This window comes from Athene noctua, chromosome 24, assembly GCF_965140245.1.
Source record: "Athene noctua chromosome 24, bAthNoc1.hap1.1, whole genome shotgun sequence".
NCBI classification, from domain to species: Eukaryota; Metazoa; Chordata; class Aves; order Strigiformes; family Strigidae; genus Athene; species Athene noctua.
Window position 1 is genome coordinate 1,480,693 of NC_134060.1, and position 16,815 is coordinate 1,497,507.

General features: G+C 44.7%; 1 protein-coding gene across 2 annotated transcripts; it reads left to right on the plus strand.

The window, feature by feature from the left end:
* The first annotated feature begins 5,082 nt into the window (after nt 1-5,082).
* On the plus strand, nt 5,083-15,896 carry PSMB2 (proteasome 20S subunit beta 2). Of its 2 annotated transcripts, none has more exons than XM_074926287.1 (6): nt 5,083-5,249; nt 7,332-7,454; nt 8,036-8,106; nt 13,021-13,183; nt 14,682-14,731; nt 15,659-15,896. In XM_074926287.1, exons 1-6 carry the CDS (start codon nt 5,159-5,161, stop codon nt 15,764-15,766), a joined length of 606 nt encoding a protein of 201 aa, XP_074782388.1. In that variant the 5' UTR covers nt 5,083-5,158; the 3' UTR covers nt 15,767-15,896. The 2 variants fall into 2 exon arrangements, with proteins under 2 accessions (XP_074782388.1, XP_074782389.1); XM_074926288.1 differs by having other exon boundaries at nt 5,159-5,174.
* Nucleotides 15,897-16,815: the final 919 nt, after the last annotated feature.

The window sequence follows — 16,815 nt, forward strand, 5'->3', positions numbered from 1 at the left end:
GTAACCACTCTGCGGCGGCCCTGGGACCAGCCCGCTCAGCCGCTGCCGGTAGCACGGGGCTGCTGTGGGCCGCAGGGCCCAGGGCATCAGCACCGCCAGACACTGGCGTTTCCTGACGAGTTTGGTGAGAATGAGGGCTCTTAGGAAGGAGATTTGCTGGCACTGGGCACACACTCCCTCCACACTGACCGCAGCTTGGGAAACGGTCAGAGAGAGAAGTGGAGCCTCCCAGGTTCAGAGCAATCCCTCTGCAGAGCTGCTGTACGCCCGAAAGCAAGCACTGCACGGGGATAAGAGCCCGCTCCGCAGCCCAGGAGAGCCAGGCTCATGGTTTCAATATCACTGTTTAACACCCATCTGTCCAAAAAAACACGTGAAAGAAAAGACTCTGCAAATTTTGCTAGCTGAAACTTCACCAAGAGCTGCTCTTCGGTGACCCAGAAGCACCTTCATGGGGAGGACAGAGCCAGAAACAGACTGGCACCAGGGACTGCCCGCCGGCCTGGGCACAGGGGGAACAATGCAAGGTTTGTCCCTGCCCATCCCTAAGGAGAATCTATATAAACATACCACACTTAGGCCCATAGAGATTCAGCTTGAGGAGCTCTGCGGAGCCCAGACAGAGAGATTAAGAGCAAAGCTCCGTGTAAGCCTTGCAGAGTTCATTCCGGGGTTGTGTGATCCAAACGGCACACTTCAGCAGCTAGAGACATTTCTATTCCCATCCAGCCCGCTAACCTGCCCTGTGATCTCCACTAAATCACTTCTCCTCTCTGCACCTTCATTTCCTGCACCTGAAATAGCAGGAACACGAGGATCCTTTTCTTCTCTGGAAAGCAGTGAGCTCCTAGCAGGAAACCTTGTCTAGGCACTACAGTAACTGTAACATCATCTTTACTAATACCATATTGAGACAGATGACAGCTAAGGGCAAAAGCCAGTGCAAATGCTAGTCAAACAATCGCTAAAATGAAAAACACCTCCTACAGCACCGTCGTGCATCACACCACAGCCTGCTGGGCTGCCGTGTGAGCTGGGGACAGAGCTGAAACCTGAGCCCAGATGCTTCAGGCCAGCACCGCCCAGCTTTGGTTTAGCCCAAGGCAGCAGCAGTGCACCCAGGAGGGCTCAGCATCACTCTCCTGGAAGGGGAACAGGAACCTGGGCTCACCAGATTGGGCAACAGAGGTAGAACCTGCAGTTTTCCTCCTCCTCTGCCACATTTAGGGCACTGTGTCCCCTCTCAGAAGTGTTCTGCTGGTAGGTGGAAGAGGGAGGGACACCAGTCGTCAGGCAATAAGCCAGTGGCTTTGGAGTTCAGCAAGCAGAGTCCTCATTCCTGGCCGAGTGACCGCAAATGTTCCCAGCTCTGCAGGGCAGATCCGTCCGTGGCAGGTCTGTACGGCGGGTGAATTCCCACCGGCCCTGCCCCGAGTGTATGCAGACCTGGGATGGACCCTGTGGGGAGCCTTGTAACCTGTGTTGCTGGTTGCAAATGTCAGCAACTGGTCAGTCTGCAAAGCGTCAACACGAGAACCACACAGGCGCTGTCGGGTAGCCCGGCCCTGAGCTCTGGCCAGCGCAGCAGTGGGCAGCCCGCTCAGGTACAAGTGAGCTCGTTGTGCAGAGGTAAGAACAACAGCAATATCTCACTGACAATGTGTGAAGGAGGGGTAAAAAAATAGCGGGAAAGAAGTAGAAATGCTAAAAGGTTTGCAAAACCAGCTCATGTCTTCGTGGACACTTGCTTTCCAACTGTTGCTGTAATGACTCATCTGCATTTTCTGCTCAGTTCTGGGCTCTCTGCCGGAGCTATCAGCACCCAGTAAAGAGACATCGACGCTCTCCTCTGGAAATACCATGGCTGAGGAATTACTGTCCAGGCCGGATCCACAGCTGGTGTCAGCCCAAACAGCTCCAGAGGCTGTAACGGGGCTCGGTGGGTTCACTTCAGAGCAGAGCTGACTCTCTGGGCTGCACTGAGGACTCTTTACTTTTATTGTTCTACAGGTGTTCCCACGCGGCTAACTACTTGTCTGCCTCTGTGTAGAAAACATGACAGCTGTTCACCCTTGACAGCTTTTCTATCTACTTCTTGTGATGGATAGTAAACTGTTTGTTCATCAAATTCAGCTAACAGACAATGGAAAAGTAAATTGTCACAAGAACTATGCGAGGCTAAAATAACACTTTTCAGCCCTCCCATTTTTCCCTTTCTCAACCAGTCTGTCCTTGCTCAGTTTCCTTTGCTGCAACGTATCTTTACACGGATTTGTTGGGGTAGAGCAGTCTGGGCAGTTAGGGCAAGTTACATAATAAATCCAAACTACTTCCTCCTTTGTGGGTAATCTCTTTTTCTTTGGTTTGTTTGGGTTTTTTTTCTATTTCAGGGTTTCTTACAGGATCAATCTTTTAAAGAAGATATCACATTTCCAGCTAAAGCATACTTTACTTGCTCAAAGCGGTGATGGGAGGGTGAGCTCTGCTCTGTCACAGCCTCTCGCTCTCTGTGTTCCCACTTCTGCTTTGTACTGGGATGCTTCAGCTCCGTAACTTATCCAGACCTATGGAGAAAAGATACTTCAAGGACCACAGAGTCTCTGGATACCTCCGTATATTGGGTACAGGATCTCAGCCCCAGAAACTGTACATTGTGTGTCAGGTATCTCAGCACATACAAGAGCTTTATGTAGGCTGCTTAGCATCGCTGTGCTATTCACAGCTTTTGTTCCTGGAATAAGCCCCACCAAGGCTGTGTAGCACCCACATGTATAAACGTAACTGCAATATCTGTCTTGAAAATAAAAGAGGCAAAGGCACGTTCCATTTTAAGACATACTGTAGCCTGGACAATTTCCCTTTAATGGTGGAAAACGTTCCCTGATTCCTGCTCGGCAGCGGTGTCCTGCTGTCCTTACACCGATGTAATAATGTCAGAAGCACCTTCACCCCGGGAGGAGAGGTAGGTGTGTACTGGATGCACGCGTGCTTCCTAAACAGGGAAATTCAATCTGTCAAGAAAATTCAATAACAACCTTAACATGTAATTGTACCCTAGGGCCCAATAAAAATCAACAAGGATGGTAGTTGTTGATATTTCGTTAACCTTCTCTTAAAAAGGTCTCAAAAAATAAGTAAGTTAGAGTGGCTGGCTGTACGTACATGTGCAGTACGTATGGAGATTTATAGGGAAAAACGTGTTTAAAAGTTCAGATTGGATCCACGCAGAAAATACTGAAGCGCTGGCACAGAGCTTGGCCATTGTTAGGTAAAAGAAAACATCCTGTTTTGATTTATGCATGCAGCACTCAATTTAACAAGTGTAGCTACAGGCAATTGGAAAACAGTCAAAATGGTGAATTTGCTGCTGACACTCATTTATACTGTTTCCTGAAGACAATTTGCTGTTGCTTTTTGGCATGTTTACTATTTTTTTAAACCGCACAAAGGTTATGCCCAGTTCTCATAATTACACAGCGACTTTCTTGGTGTAGGTGCAGTTGGGCATTTGCCATGTGATGCAGCATCCAGAGTTTTATTTCCTGGGGCTGCCTCTGTTACAGCAAGTGCCGTGGGGTTTTAATGCTTCGGTGGCCCCTTTCATCAGCGTGGGGCTGGGGCTTTGTGGAGCTGCACTTAGTGAACGTATTAGATGGGGCTCAGGCAGGGGCAGAGTCTAATCAATAAACCAAGTGCCAGTTGGAGTTACTCTGCTCGTCAGGATGGCGCCTGCAGTGAGACAATGTCCAGGCAATTAGTGTATTTGTTTTGTTTCTCTCATTATTAATTATCTACATTACAGCCACACCTGGAAGCTTCTGGGTGCTGCACAGCCACCTAAAACAAGATGGTTTTTTGCCCTCAGAAATTTAAGTAGATTGAAAGCGTTGGGAAACGCAGAGAACAGCGTTTTCTGATCAGCGGCTGTCAGAATCCATGTCGAGCCAGGTGAGGAAACAAGAGGAACCACCCAAGCTCTCTACCTGAGCTGGTGGAGGAGCTCTGAAGCCATCAACTGCTAGGAAAATCTGCAGGCATATCTGCAGCTCAGGAGTTTTCCCTTGCTGGCTGGCATGGACAAAAAAAAAAAAAAATCCTTTATTGGCTCAATAGGTGAGTCAAGCGAGGTCTTGCCCCTTTGACTGTGAGGGATTCTGCTCGGGGTGGTGTTTGGGGCGGCAGGAGGGACTCCAGACCGGGTGGGATGAGCGTGCAGTCGGCATTACCAGCTGCGGACTGGCACGCTGAGGGTGCAGGAGCTGCAAAGAGCCCCGCACAGCGGCTCGGGGCTCGGCTCCAAACCCAGCTGGCACTGCTGGCTATTCCTGACACAGAAAGATGGGCAGCAGATAAATCACTCCATCGCTCCTGGAAGGACTTCAGTCTCTTCACAGTTCAATTCCCTTTGACTACACAGATCAGAGGCCGCAGCTGTTTATTTCCAAAAGAATTTGTGCCCAAGGAAGAGCTGCCATACAAGGAGGGCTTAAGAGTATTTTTCCTCTTGGAGCTCCACAGACCACCAGCAGGGAGCTGCCAGCCATCCGCTGTAGCTGAGACCACCGTGCCAGCTCGTTTTTCTTCCACAGAGCGCGGGGCTGAGGCGTGAGGTGCCGTTATTACCACTCTACTTTCTGCACTGAGCCTCTGCCTTGGAATGATGCTCTTCAATAGCAAACACAGTGCGTTTTGGCCCGGAACGGCACCAAAGACCCAAACTCACAGCATTTGCGTCCCAAACCAAAAACCCAGGACATCTGCCTGGCACAAAGCGCAGGCTGGCCTGAAAACCCCAACGCCCCCAGGGGGTACGCGCAGCCCGGCCGCTCCGCCCCGAGGGACCGATCCCCGCGGCCGAGGGCTCTGGGAGGAGCCGGTGGGGCCTCACGCCATCCCCGCAGCCCCGAGGCCGGTCAGAGCCCGCGCTGCGCCGGGCCGAGGGGGCGATGGAACGAGGAGAGGGAAAATGGCTCCGGCCCGGCCGCCCCCCCCCCCCCTCCGCCTCAACCGCACCACGTGACCACACCTCCACCCGCAGCGGGCGGCTCTCGCGAGCCGGTGACGTCATCACCGGGCGCCGGGCGCGTGCGCGGGAGGCGGCGGCGGCGCTTCGCTGTGTCACGGCGCGGCCTGGGGGGGACGGCGCGCGCGGGCGGCCATGGAGTACCTCATCGGCATCCAGGGCCCCGACTACGTCCTGGTGGCCGCCGACACGGTGGCGGCCTCCAGCATCGTCCAGATGAAGCACGGTGAGAGGCGAGGCCCGCGCGGGGAGGCCCCTTAGCTCCGCTCTGCCCGCGGCGGGCCCGGCGCCCTCGGGGCTGAGCTCTGTGTATGTGCCGGGGGTGCGCTGAGGCGATAGGCGGGTGTGGGTGAAGTTAAACGCTGCTGAATGACCCAGTTGAGGCTTTACTCATTAGAGAGGCTGCTGGCCCGTCTCTGCCTCACAGAGCGAGCCTGGGTGTCAAAGGGCCGGTTGCTGAAAGTTTCCAAGCGTGAGCCAGCGTGAAGGCACTGTGTTGGGTTGTCAGCTTAATTTACCGGTTCTGGCTTGTTATACCCAAACCTCACGGTGTACCACAACATCGATGTGTTAAAAAAACAGCACAGGGGTAACAGCGGGTGAGGTTAAATGCTTGGTTGTGTCTGATTCCCTGCTAAAATGTAATTAATGGGAAAAAAAAAAAGGAAATATTGGAAGTAAAAACATAGTGAAATTTGTAGCATATGAGCCAAACTGTAATATGTTTTTGGTTACTTTATGCAGTAAAACATCTGGGGGATTATCCAGCCTTTGAAACCCTCCAAAATTAGTTTTTCTGCCTACGGTTGCAACAACCTAGACTGGAGAGTGTTTACAAGGTGTTGACTAGAAGCTTGTTTACTAGGTGTAGTAATCTTTCTAATCGAAATTCTGTGGTTTAGAAGCTTTTATTTTTTAGGCTGTAGATTGTAGTGTAGATAAGCGTTCCATAAAATCATGAATGTTACAGCTAGCGGTGCTTTTACCTAAAATATTTCACGTCAGGTCTGTAAAAGTCAATTGGAACAGTGTTAGAAGGCTGTGACAGGTGGTGGCACATACAAAATATATTCACTTATAACAACGTCTTGTAAGTTAATGTTGGTTCCAAGTAGGTTTATACATAAACTTTAAGGAAAATATACTTAAAATACAAGATTATTTGGGTTTGGGGGCAAAAAACACCGCAAATTTCGGGTATTTGTTTAGAATATTGGCATTTGCTAATACCTGCTTAAATTTGTAAATGGATTGCAAGGGCTGATCAGTGTCAGTGGCCTTCCCTGAACTCTCAAGACCTGCAACTTCTGTGCAGGTGCTGGATACTTTAAAACTCCTGAAATTGTGTGAGAGGATTGTGGCGTTTCATAGCTGTCTTGCAGCAGGGATTATTCAGCAGCGTTTAGTAAACTGAAAGCAATGTTCAGAGGTGGAGATCTAGTGTTGTTCCTGCCTTCGGTACAGCTACTTGAATATTTTTTGGATGTCTGAGTGCCAGTCTGCTCTAGTTAGATGAGACTGCAGTGTTAGAGGGAGCAGAATTGTCCTCAGTGTGGTCGTCATGACGACTTGGATTCCCTCAAATACACACAGACAAGTTTTTTAAACTGCAGTTAGGAGTAAAAGTGTAACTCACTGTTCCTTAGTTTCCATGTATATCAGTGAACCATTTAATAATTTATAATCAATACTTTATTTGTTTATTTTTACAAAAAATGACAAGCAAAACCCTGTTTCTGAAAAAGTCCAACTCGTCTAAAATGCTAATTTTTGGGAGAGTGATGGGTATCAGGAAGAGGAGATCATTTGCCAAGGGATTTGGTTCTGGATTTCCTAAGATTGCTTTTGCTCAATGTGTTGATATTTCAGCTTTATACTAAAGGATTTGCTTCTGATGCAGTATATTTAGAGAAAATAGAATGGTCACTGGACAGAATTCTTATTCCTGAACCCAGGAAGCACCATGTATCATGTTAAACTTTGTCTGAACACAGTATTCTGTGTGGAGTTTTAATCTTTGTTTCTATGCAAGAAAGACCACGTGTTTCTGAAATGCCTCGGTTCCTGAAGGAAGCACTCTGTGCCCTCCGGCCTTGTTTCTCTTGGTGATGGGTTTAACAAGTCTTGTGTGCTGTGCCATCAGCTGTGGGAAGCTGAGTGTTAGCGTTTGCTCAGGAAGACTTTTTTGGTAGTTATCCAAGTCTCTTTATTTTCTTGCGCCTGAAAGAAGTCATGATGTTGTGATACTGGCAAAATAATTTATTCTGTCTCATGATTGTGGCTCTTAATGTTGTTTTTCTTTGCCTAGACCATGACAAAATGTTTAAGATGAGTGAAAAGATCTTACTCCTGTGTGTTGGGGAGGCTGGAGACACTGTACAGTTTGCAGAATACATCCAGAAAAATGTTCAGCTCTACAAAATGAGAAATGGTGAGTGAAGGAGAACAGTTTCTCACTGAGGGTTTGGAAGCAGAGTTAACGATAGGTGCAGTTTACAGTTGAATATTGGTGGCGAGTGCTGTTCTCAAAGCTTCTCTACCTTTAAGGATTTCTGCATTTTTAGTCTCAAGCAGAGGTGGTGATGAAGGCAGGAGGAAGAAATTGCGATTGGATTACATAGTATAAAGCAAGAGGTTTATCCAAAGCTCAGCAACTCATTTGTAATGGAAATGACACAATAACAGGTTTGTTAGTAAAATATTTCTCTCAATATGTCCATTGCGTGACAACTGCTTTCCTGATATACTGGACTGAAAAATTCTGGCTATGTGCCCATAGTATTTTAATTTTTTTAAGCTATGTATTTTAATGGTCTATACAGATATGAGCTACCTGGATTTTGAGGGCCCTTTTCATGCTTGTACCGTTCAAAATAAACCGGAATTAGACAAATGGTGTAACATTTTGTCGCTAAAGAACACCTTGTTATTTCAAAATAAGAATGGAAAGTCAGGAAGTGAAACATGAATATGGATTTGTACTGTTATCAAACACACACATTTCTTCTCCAGGTTATGAATTGTCTCCTACTGCAGCTGCAAACTTTACACGGCGAAACCTAGCTGACTATCTTCGGAGTCGAGTGAGTAGTAGCTGAAAGGTTTTTGGCAAAGGCTTACAGGGGAAAATTTCCATTTTTGATTAATGGGGTCTGATGACAAAGGTGGCAGCTTCTGTTTTTAGTCATGAGCTCACTTTGCTGAAAGGATGTTTTATTAAAATATAACTTGATTTGCTTATTTAAAAAACATCACATTATTTATCAATAACTGATACAACTGCAGTCTTAAAATTCCAGCCTTGGGCCCAATAAACGTTTTGTCACAAACGCTGCAGACAGCTAAGTGAATTAAGCCTCTTTAACATCGAGATAAGGTTGTCAGTTTTCATGCAAATGTACTGAATCCGTTTAATCTTCTTGGAAAATGATTTAATAGAGCAAAGCTGTTTGATGTACTTAGCAAAACAAGTCCTTCTTGTAAACAGCAACATGAGGCTTTCAGCAAATATCAAATCTAAGCTGGAGCTGTGTTTTCAAGTTACTAAACTGTAATTGCTGGTTTTTTCTCACAGAAAAAAATGTCATGAAGGGGCAAATGGGCTTTTAAAGATCCAAGGTTAGGAAGCATTTCGTTAGCGTTTGTCTCAACGTGCTATGTGAAAGAAAACAAGCAATAGGATGTTGAGAATTAAGTTGAACAACTCTGTCAGGGATGGGGCATGGGATAAATTGTGCTGCTGTTCTAACAGTGTACCGCCCAGACCTGAAATGATGTTTTATTGCAGCAAATAAAGGCCAGTATTAACGTCAGAGCTGTATTGTTGAGAATTATATATGTGTGGAGTGAGGCCCAGACCTTTCTTCAAGAAGACACCTGCAGAAACAACCCGAGGTGGTTGTTCTCATTTCTGACACGGATGCCAACTGAAGGTGGCGGGTTTTCTGGTGAAGTTAGAGTGAGTCAGAACTGAGTGCAGTGTCCTGCCTCGGTCTCATACAGGACACGCTGCTCTTCTGCTTTAAATCACTTCAACTGCATGGATTAAGCGTGGTTGGTAGGTGATGGTTGGCAGTGCTGCTCTTTGCTTTAGCTTTTGCTCGGGTGGGGTTTGGAAGGTCTGTGTGCGTTTTGTGGAACTCTGTGCAGTTTTTGAGGTTGATGTGAAGGAATAGTCCTGCCTGGTGCCTGGCCCAGAGAGCTGCCAGCTGCCCGGTGCTGGTCGCTCGTCTCAAGGGCATCTGAGCTGCACAGATGGTGTAGGTGAGGCTGACACTGAATGTCCTGCCCACCTAAGCAGAAGCAGCCATTTCTTACATACAATTTAAAGTACCGCTAACGGGAGTAATTTAACAGGCTTTTTGGTGAACTTGGCCACCAGGTTGTGGCATTGATGTGGCACTGTCGTCTTCCTCTGTGCCGTGTCCCTTGAGGCCTGATCCCCCCTGTGCCTCCCCTCCTTCCTGAGCCCACGCCTGTCTTCCAGCTCACCTGCTCCAGATGGGCAGCACAGTGGGAGGACACTGGCAAAGGCAGATGTGTTTATTTACCGGAGACAAAATGCTGTGCTGTTGCAGATGGCAATGCCCTGGAGCAAGTGGCGCACTCTGACACTACTGTCACACTACAGTGATCTCTGTACTGCAGGGAGAACTCTTTTTCTTTAAACGTAGCACTTAATGATTTGTCTGTGGGATTTAGAATTTGATGATACAAACCTCGCCATCGGAATTTATTTTCCTGTGAATTTTGTTACATTTTTATCATCATTTGTAGGATACCAGAAGGATTATCACCAGCTCTCTGTATTTAAATGGCGTATAGGATTCCTGGAGGCTAATAATTTAATTATGTGGATGATAAAAATAAAAAATGAAAAGGTAAACCATGCCACCACCACCTCCTGTTAGGAGCAGGAAAGTAGTTGAGAAGCAAAAAGTTTGGTGGGAGGAAAAGGTAGTTTGTATTGCCACTCGCCGTGTGACGCTGTGTCTGTTCTGGAAGGCCAGAAGGGCCGTGAAGGGCAGTGGCTGACACCGAAACAGCAGGTTTTCAGGTGTTACAGTGCTGTCGTAGCCCAGCCCAAAATAGAGCTCGGTCTGTGTTGTTAATCACCACCTGGGTTCCTCCCTGTGTTACCTAGTCTGATCTCATTTAGGAACCTTGTGGCTGGTTAGGCTGGGTTCCTGATACCTTGGGGACTGCGGTCTTGTGAGGCAGCACCCCGAAGTCGTTCTTTTGGTGGAAAGTATCAAGTGTAATGACAGTGGGCTTGTAACTTAAGGCCATTACATTACTGTGCTCTTTTCTACTGAATAGTCAACGTGCGGCTTTTCCTGACGTTTCTCTTTTTAAAACGTGGGGTTTATGCTCCAGAGGAGGATCTGAAAAGAATCTTTATTGGTTTCCATTTGTACATTGCGGTTGAGGCAAACCTAGAAGCTGCTTTGGAGCCAGCTGGCTTCCGCGTAGGTGAACGGCGCTGTAGTTCCTCCTCCTCTGTTACCTGCTCCAGCATCTGGCTGGATTCACCTGCTGAATCAAGTGCTGGCTTTAGCACGTTTAAAACGCAATGGAGTTCAGTTTCTTCTTGTGATGTTAGGTTTAATTATAGGTGACAGGGTCTGGCCTGAGTCCAAAGGAAGACTGTCAGTTCCTCGGCAGGATGCTTCCTCGCGCCCACCTTTCCCCCTTGCTGTGACTTTGGCTTCTGCCAGATGTCACACGGCTGCTCGTCACCGCCCAGCCTCCCGCTGCCAATCGTGTTGTATTTATCACAACTGTTCTCTTCAGCTGCAAATTCTGAAGAATTTCACACATCTCTTAATTGCTGCAGTTATTTTAAACCAAACAGCGTAAAGTGCAATGCTACTTGGGATGAGAAATGCTGCCTCTAATAGGAAGGTTAAGTTTGGGGAAAAAAAAAAAAAAAAGAAATAATTCAAATCTAATCTATCCTGGAGTGTTGGCCATCCGCTTGTTTGGTAGCCCTTTAATCACACCAGTCTTCCAAAGAGTTTAGAAGTGTTGGCGTGAGTTTAGTTCCAAAAGCCAAGTCTGCCTTTGGAATGGACAGAAGGATTGAGATGTACGGGGAGTACCAGGCCCAGCAGAGAGACCCTAGTCCCGCTAAGACACCACTAAGAGGTGCAGCCTGCAAATTTCCTTTGTAATCCTGGAAGATTATGTATATTTTATAATGTTTAAATCTCACCTTTCTCTAATAATAGGAAGGCAGCATGGGGGACACTCTATTTACATTAGAATTCTAAGAAGTTGTCTCATAGACCATTAGCGGGAGAACTTACAGCCAAAAAACAGCGTACAGATTTGTTTAAGTCTGTATAACACCATTTATTTATGGTTGAGTATCTCGCATATGCCAATGTTGGTAATTCAAAGTCACACAATAATTTGAGTGATCTTGTGTCATGGCTCTTAAATATCAACTTGTGTGATGTTTCAGAATAAATAAATGATGAAATACAGACTAATTAAACGAATACAGCTGCCTGGTAACTTCTTTCCAAATATTCTTGAATGCTTTGAAGATTAAATCACACAATTTACAGTGATATGTTTGATATATAGCTGTAGCCTGCTTTATTCTTTCTTACTACGTGGTGAAAGTAAAAATTAGAATGTCCTGTGATTTAGTTTTTTTTTTTTTGAGTGCAAATTAACTGTGCTTAGTGTCAAAATCAACTTTTTCCTATAATAATGTTTTGGCTTTAGGGTGAAATTGTGTTTGCTTGTTCTAATCAATTGTTAGTTGCATCATCATTTTTTTTCTTACTTTGTTGCTTTGTTGATCTAGGCTTTCCAACATTTTAAGAGATATCCTGTTAGTATGATTCACTTAATAAGAAACATTACGTAAATATGAAAATACTGGAAGTCTATGAGATGTTTTAAAAGAAAATACACCATTCCAAAATTTTCTTCTGAGCCTACATTTAAAAATAACACAGTGCGTGGATGTTTCAGGATCTTATAAAGTGCACATCTTGGAAGAAGATGTATAGGGACATCTGCTTTATTTGTTACGGCGGAACACGAGCTGTTCTAAACCTGTACTAGACCTGAAACATGAAGGAAATGGCTGAGGAATTGCTAAGCTTGCAAGTACAGCCCAGTAAAAAGCCATGGTTACGTTAATGCCGTTACATGGTCTTTTTGGGTAAGATGTAGCTATTTCTCAGTCTTATTTGAGAGGCCTTTGCTGGTCTTAAGAGAGAATCAGAGGAGACAACAGCTAAAGCAGACTAAGTTTAAGAAGACTGTTCCCAACCAAACAAAAAAGCTACTGCTGATGTGATGTTGCAGTATTTTAGTGGTCAGTTTTGAATAGAAACAAACCAGTTCCTTAGATCTTCTTCATTCACTTGGTCAAGTCAGCCTAATATTAAAGATTAAACTTGGTATGTGCAATAAAAATCTAACTGCCGGTTAACAAGACAGCGTCACGCTCTGTGTAACTGTTTGCACTCTGTGTAAGCTTTCATATGTGCTGGAACGGTCTATGGCTAACAGCAGTGGGACTGAGAAAAGAGCGTGCTAAATTAACAAAGAAGTTCTTATAAACTGCAAAATGTCCACGTTGTGCTCACATGTTGACAGTAAAAACCTGCAGGTTTTATGTTGAGATGAAAGCATCTGGTGTGAAAACATAATTAAAGTTTTCTGAAGTTTGAATGTGCCGCGAAAGCTTTCTTAAAAAAAAAAAAAAAAACAAAAACAACAAACCCACACTAGTTTTCAGGAGAATCAGAGTTTTATGTTTTTATTTGCTTGTGCATTCCATATTTCCAAGGGACCCAAGCGTTTTTAGATGGAGAGCCATAATCTGCAGACAGCATTGATGTAGTTGCTAGTAGCGTTTTATGGCAAAGAATTGTGAAACCGGCTATGTTGCCATTCTGTAGGTGGCGCGGGGAATGAAAGATTCAAAGATCTGGGTGTGGCTGCTCTAATGAAAACACCGTCTCTGTCTGCAGACCCCTTACCACGTCAACCTTCTCCTGGCTGGCTACGACGACCACGAGGGTCCTGCCCTGTATTACATGGATTACCTTGCAGCTCTGGCTAAAGCTCCTTTCGCAGCGCACGGCTACGGTGCGTTCCTGACCCTCAGCATCCTCGACCGCTATTACAAGCCAAGTAAGTCAAGTCTGCAGAGAAAAAAAATTCTCCTGTTACCGGTTAATAAATTAAAGGCTTAAACTGAGCGATTGACATTTGCTGAGTCAGCTGGTCCAGCGCAATTGATGTGATGCTACAGATTTGAGTTTGACTTTTTGTTAGAAGGCAATCTTTAAAGCTGCATTTATTCTGGGTTTGCTGCAATGGAAATATGAAACTAGTCAGCTCCTTAAAGTGTGTTTTCCTGTTTGAAGCGTAACCGACTCTAAGTGAGGGAAGTTTCAATTTATTCTAAAACATGACTAGACTTTCCTGGACCATTAGCCGCTAGTAGTCTGTTTTTAATAAATGACATTTTGATAACTTTATCTTCTACATGCTTGTCTGTTGGCTACGACGTGCACCCTTTCCCAGAGCGTTCAGTCTTCAGAGGGCAATCCCAGGTCCTACTCCTCTGTATCTCAGATTGGCTTTGTGTGTGCTACATTAAAAACATAAAAGTGAGAAGATACTCCTCGCAAGACTATTTTCAGCACTCTGAAGTGGTGGTGATGAAGATTGGTTGGTTTGGCTTTATGCACGTGGTAGCTGTTGATCGTAATTCTTGTACATGTCTGTACGTGTCTAAAGTTTTAATTTTAGAATCATAATCCAGTTCTTACACCGCCAAGGAGTAAACATGGCCCCATCCCCACTTTACAGATGAGGAAATACACAGAGCTTGGGCTGTTGTTAATCTGATATCTTTGGCTTTAGCTACAAAACTACTTCACTCCTGTGTGCAAAGATGAGTTTAATCTCATAGCAGAGGTGTTTGCTTAATAATCCTTTCATCTGTCTCCTGCAAGAAGTGTAGCTGTAAGCTGACAGCCTTGTTCTAAGGCCTTGCCTGAACAGTGGGTGCAGGTCCAGAACAAACTCTAGAAACCAGTCTTGAGATCCACAGAGCTTGGTTATTTTCTAGTCGTGTCCCTTGACAATTATACTGCTCCATTTTCATCATTCCTTGTGGAAAGAGAAAAGTAGCGAGCTACAATACGTTGTCATGGCTCGTCATCCCTGTGGAGTGCTGGATTTTATCCTAATGTGTGAGAATAGCAGGGGCATCACACACGTGCCTTTCCCATTATTAAAACTAATACCCAGCAGGGAACGCAGCACTAAAGCCAACCTCCGCCTACTGTCACTGACTTGCAGCCGGCTGTGGACAGATGGAGCTGATTTAAAACTGTAATAAACTCGAGGAGAGAGAGACGGCTGGACTTCTCCGAGCCCGGTCCTGGCCATGGGAGGCAGAATTCCGTCATGCTTCCCGTTCAGTGTAACAAATCGATTCTCAATGGCTTGTTGCAGTGTGAGCGCTTCGGTGCGGGGCGTCCTCAGTACATCTGGAAAGTGTTTTCTGTGAGCTGGGAAGGAGAGGTTTTGGTGCTCAGCTGAAAAGTTGTTTAAATTTAATAAAGTTTCTGTTGAGAGGGATGGCCTCTAATTAAATCAATCTGTGGATATTTTTCAGGTATCACACGTGAGGAAGCTGTGGAGCTCCTAAAAAAATGTTTAGAGGAGGTGAGTTGCCAAACTTACGCCCTTATGATTTTGAGAAAGGAGCGTTTGTTTACATTCATTCGCTGATATTTTCCTGTTCCTCTTGTCGCAATTTTTTGCTGTCTTTGCCAGAAGGGGTAATAAATGTACGTTGGCCAGATGTGGAGTAGCTACTGATGAAAAGGATTTGTGGGCACTTACGTTGTCTTAGCATGGTTCATGTCCTCCAGAATGTAAACTTGAGGTTTAATTGCTTTTCTTCACTTCTGCTTCTTCCATGCTTAGCATAATACTGATTCGGACAGTCTTTGATTTTTTTCCTTTTATGTTTCTTCTGAACGCAGTGCAAGAATCTTTCTGTTACTTGCGTTACACTTAACTAGTACATACTCCTGAGTGTACTTCTCTCCCAGTTTGTGAAGTGATATCTGACCGAGGTAAAGATTTGAACTTGAAGTTCACAATCAGTTTTAGCATAAACATAACCATTCAGACTCCAAGGCTTTTATTGTAGGAAAATATTCTTTATCCTTGTCTTTAAGAGGTTGAATTGAATGTAACTGGGAAGAAACATCTGGGGAAACATCAGGAAGAAGTACCCTAAAGAGGTTGTGTTTGAAGTATCTTTTCAGTACAGACACTTTGTGCCCTAAGTTGTAGCCCACTCCAGCCTTCCTGCTCAAATGTCATCCTTCCTAACAGGCTTCTGTATTTTGCATCTCTAGTCTAGGCTTGTCTAACATGGATAGGCCTGTAACAGAGAACAAACTCACCCTAATTGATTCCTGAGCAGGAAAAAAAACCCACTCTGGTTCGTAATATTTCAGGCCACTGGAACCAGGATGGAAATTTTGATGTCCAACAGCATCTCCCTTAATTGATGCTCATCTCTTTTATTTAAGCTTTGAATGACTCTCATCTCTTTTGTCTCTTTCTTTTGTTGAACAGCTTCAGAAACGCTTCATCCTAAATCTGACTTCTTTCAATGCCCGGTTCATTGACAAAGATGGCATCCATGAAGTGGACAATATACCCCTTCCAAAAGCGATGTCCTAACCCCTGAGATCTTTCTGCAGCAGTCGTCTTTTTTTTTTTTTTTTCACTTTTGGTTTTTTCTATTCATTTGAAGCACACAAGTCATGTACTGCACTGGGAGACTGAATAAAGATTGACATTTATATAGCCAGTTTTATCTTTTTATTCCACTGATCCTTCCTGAGAGTATTTAAGTAAACTTCCACAGTGGAGATGAAACTTGATTTACTGTTAACAGGTGCACATTTGGGTTACTGAACCTTCTTTCCTCTTCTGAGATTTTACTCCCTGCCCCTCTCCTTAAGTCTTCTCATGCATGGAAAAACTGGTGCTATATTTTCTAGATGACAGTGTGCCGTCATCCACTCTCACAATTAAAGCTCAGCAAACGCTGGGCAAGTGTTTCATGCTAAACATACAGCATCTACTTTATTTTTCTGAAGATAATATCACTGTTTGCTTTAAAACAATAACAATCAGGTTTTCAAAGACTTAATTTGCTTTTGTTACACTTTGTTTCAGTCCAATCCAAGTGAAAGGTGAAAGAAAAAGATTTGCAAGTAGAATAGATTTTAAAGTGCTAGTGTCACTTTTAACTCGCCTGCCCGTGGTTCTGTTACTGGGAAGGAATATTCTCCTGCTGGCACGGTAGGCTCGTAACTACATTAAGTATTTTAAATACAAACTGATGTATCGGTTGCATGATTTTTCTTAACTGGTGTGTCTGTACATTTAGAAGTACATGAAAGCAGTTCAACGAGAAATAAAACTGCAGCACTTCTGTAAATCTTCGAATTACCCTCAACTAGCTAGAGCTTTGTTTCCATGAGAATAATCACAGATCTGTCTAGGCTCTAGATGATGCTTCCCTATAAAAGCTCCATTCACAGAACAGCCTCAGATAATTATCGTGTGGCTGATACTTGCAGTCTGCCCAGAAGTGATTCTTCTGAGAATAATTTTCATTGAGACTGCTTCCCTGCTTGAATTTGCATTGAATGAGTTAACCACTTAAACCGCTCTGTTTGGGTGCTTATTTTATATTTGAATAAGCTTGGAAAAAGAATCTT